At 33.7% G+C, this 2,781-nt stretch overlaps 1 protein-coding gene across 1 annotated transcript; it reads right to left on the reverse strand.

Annotated features, from left to right (window-relative positions):
- Positions 1-558: 558 nt before the first annotated feature.
- Positions 559-1,315, reverse strand: LOC131151737 (monothiol glutaredoxin-S10). Its single transcript, XM_058103133.1, has one exon. It carries the CDS (start codon positions 1,004-1,006, stop codon positions 695-697), a length of 312 nt encoding a protein of 103 aa, XP_057959116.1. The 5' UTR covers positions 1,007-1,315; the 3' UTR covers positions 559-694.
- Positions 1,316-2,781: the final 1,466 nt, after the last annotated feature.

A 2,781-nucleotide genomic window follows, 5' to 3' on the forward strand; every position in this document is an offset into this window, starting at 1 on the left:
ATCATATATATGTTAGGAGCATTAGGTTAGGAAATTATATTTGAATTCATATGTATTCTAATAAAATGTTGTACAAAATCATAGTAAATCAAATTTAAACTCGCACAAGTCTAAATACAAGAACTTAACATATGATCTCAAACTTATCCATAAAAACTTAAAAATCTGGTACAAACTTACAAGTTCTACCATATCTACACAGGTTGCATGTTAGATTATCACTTTCCATTATACATTAATGTGTGTTAATTAAGACCCTATTTGGAGCTTGAAAAATGTGTGAAAAAAAAAATATAGAGAAATTCACTTTTTTTTTAAATTTTTTTTTTATATTTGGTTATCAAGGAAAGTAAAAAAAAAAACCCAAAAAAATCAAATTAATGATTAAAAATATGATTTTATACACCATTTTTTTTATTGTTTGTAATTTTTAGTTATATTAAAAATAAATTTTTAGATATAATAATAAAAATATAGTAAAAATTAAATTTTCTCATTTTCGTTTTCTTTTCTTTTCCTTCATCCAGACAGACTAAAGCCGTCATGTAAAGTAAAAGTGAGAAAATAAGAACGAATTATATATTAACCAAGCGTAGGAAGAGGAAATTCTTTTTTCCCTTTTAAACACAGCGAGGCAGATACACCTTATTTCACTTTTGGTGCAGTGGGTAGTAGAAATTAAATTAAAATTGATTTAAAGCCAGAGAGCTCCGGCATCTCGGAGCATTTTCTTAAGAGAGCCGTTGAGGTGGAGGGTCATGAGGGTGTTGGGGGAGCCGACGAACTTGCCGCCGATGAAGACGGCGGGGACGGGAGGGTTGCAGCCGAGCCTCATGATGAGGGCCCACTCCATCTCCTTCCCCTTCGCCTCCTCGTCCAGCTCGTAGACCGCCGGGCTCACCCCCTGCTCGTAGAACAGCCTCTTTATTGCATGGCACATGCAACACGTACTCTTGCTGAATATCACCACCGCCTTCTGCGACGCCAGCTTCCCCACCCTCTCCATTATTTTCTCTGCTGCCGATGTCGATCAATTCTACCTAGCTCGATCGATCGATCGATTATTAATTCCTCCGTTCGATCGATATGTCGCGATAATTAGTTTGTTAATCTAGTGGGAGAAGTTAAAAAAATTTCCTTCGAATTCAGAATTTTTTTTTTTTTAAAGGGAGTTATACATAGATAATATACAAATTAAGTAGAGCAAATAAAATGCTTTTATTTTTATTTTTTTGTTGTTGGGTAAAAAAGGGTTGATGGGTTTATTAGAGGTAGAGCTTGTTCATGGCGGAAACAATGAGTTGCAGGGGTCGGGTGTGGTGGAGCTGGAACCCCTAATGGAGCATTTATATACCTGCAGGAGTTAGTGCAGGGTGGTATGGTGGGATGATGATGATGATGGTGGCAGGATTTTTTGCATATTAATTAATTAATTGTTTTAATCCAAAAGGAGAAAAGGAGATGAAAAGGTGAAGGTTCCTTTAGATATTAGCTAGGGTTGATACCCTAAATATGGGCTGATGATTTGATGGGGATATATGTGGCTTGTCTATAAATTAAAACATTTAATTTTTAATTTATATATATAAACTTATACCCTAGTTAGCTAGTTGTGCCCTAGAATCCACACCTGGGTATGCATGAAAGTGCATGACAACCCAAACGCTGCCGAAAGCAGACTAAGCATAAAAAACAAAAACAAGAAAACAAAAAAGAAAAAAAGAATTTAAAAACATATTATGAGAGCAAAGTTTGGTCTAGGTTTCAAATTCGATTCTCTACGTGTAATTTGTCTGCTTAATTATCAAGAATGCATTAACGGGTATATGACGTTCTTTTCATTTATGAGTTAGTATATTTACTTGGATAGATCTGAACGACTAATTCAAATAGAAGTTTACGAAACATTAGGATTTTATGTATTTATTTTCGATATGCCCTGTGATATTTAGTATGTGCAGGTGATATTGTTAAGGTGTGTAGGTGAGGATGGGTTTGGGGAATGTCGATATGGTGATAACGTGAGAGATCGATGAGGATATGTATATATTTGCTAACTAAATCTAAAGATTGACGCAGATACGAATAGTTGAATATATTGCAGTGATTGGCATTGGTGCTGGGCATGATTTACGAATTTTAGATAAAGTTTCTGTACACAAATTAAGTTTGATTGCGAGAGGGCATGGAGATGGATGCATTTGTGGATAAACTTGAATATGTTAATAGTTCAGGAAAATTGGCAAGAAGGAAGAAGACAAAAATGCATTTATGTTCTCTTCTACTATTTGATTTGCACTGGGGTCAGAGACCACAAAAGAAGTACGTGTATTGGTCCTTTTGAAAAAGTTAAATTAGCCCAGTTGAAAAAGTACAATAAATAAATTGGGATCTATACATATATTTAAGCTAATTGAAATGTCAATCTTACCTAAGATTTTATAAATTTCTGCTACATGCATGAGGGTCCCATTGATTAGTGTTTAGTAATGAGTAACCATATAAAATTATGGTTATTGCGTGTATTTAGTAATTATCTAAACTTTTGATAATTTATATGTGCTTATGTATACATATGTGTGTGTGTGTATATGATTGTTAAATTGCCAAGTTGAAGAAGTATATATAATAGGTTGATCAAGATTGGTAAAAGAGCTTAGAGTCTTAACCTTATCTTAAATGAACATACATCAGATTTTATAGACTAGTAGCATTATCTATTATATAGCTCTCTATTAATTTGCACTTAATTAATTGATGCGTAAGCCCATCAACTATATA

This window comes from Malania oleifera, chromosome 3, assembly GCF_029873635.1.
Source record: "Malania oleifera isolate guangnan ecotype guangnan chromosome 3, ASM2987363v1, whole genome shotgun sequence".
In the NCBI taxonomy this organism is placed as follows: Eukaryota; Viridiplantae; Streptophyta; class Magnoliopsida; order Santalales; family Ximeniaceae; genus Malania; species Malania oleifera.

Excerpts from the sequence above, each read along its gene's own strand:
- LOC131151737 (XM_058103133.1), bottom strand. The coding sequence starts at position 1,006 with ATGGAGAGGGTGGGGAAGCTGGCGTCGCAGAAGGCGGTGGTGATATTC.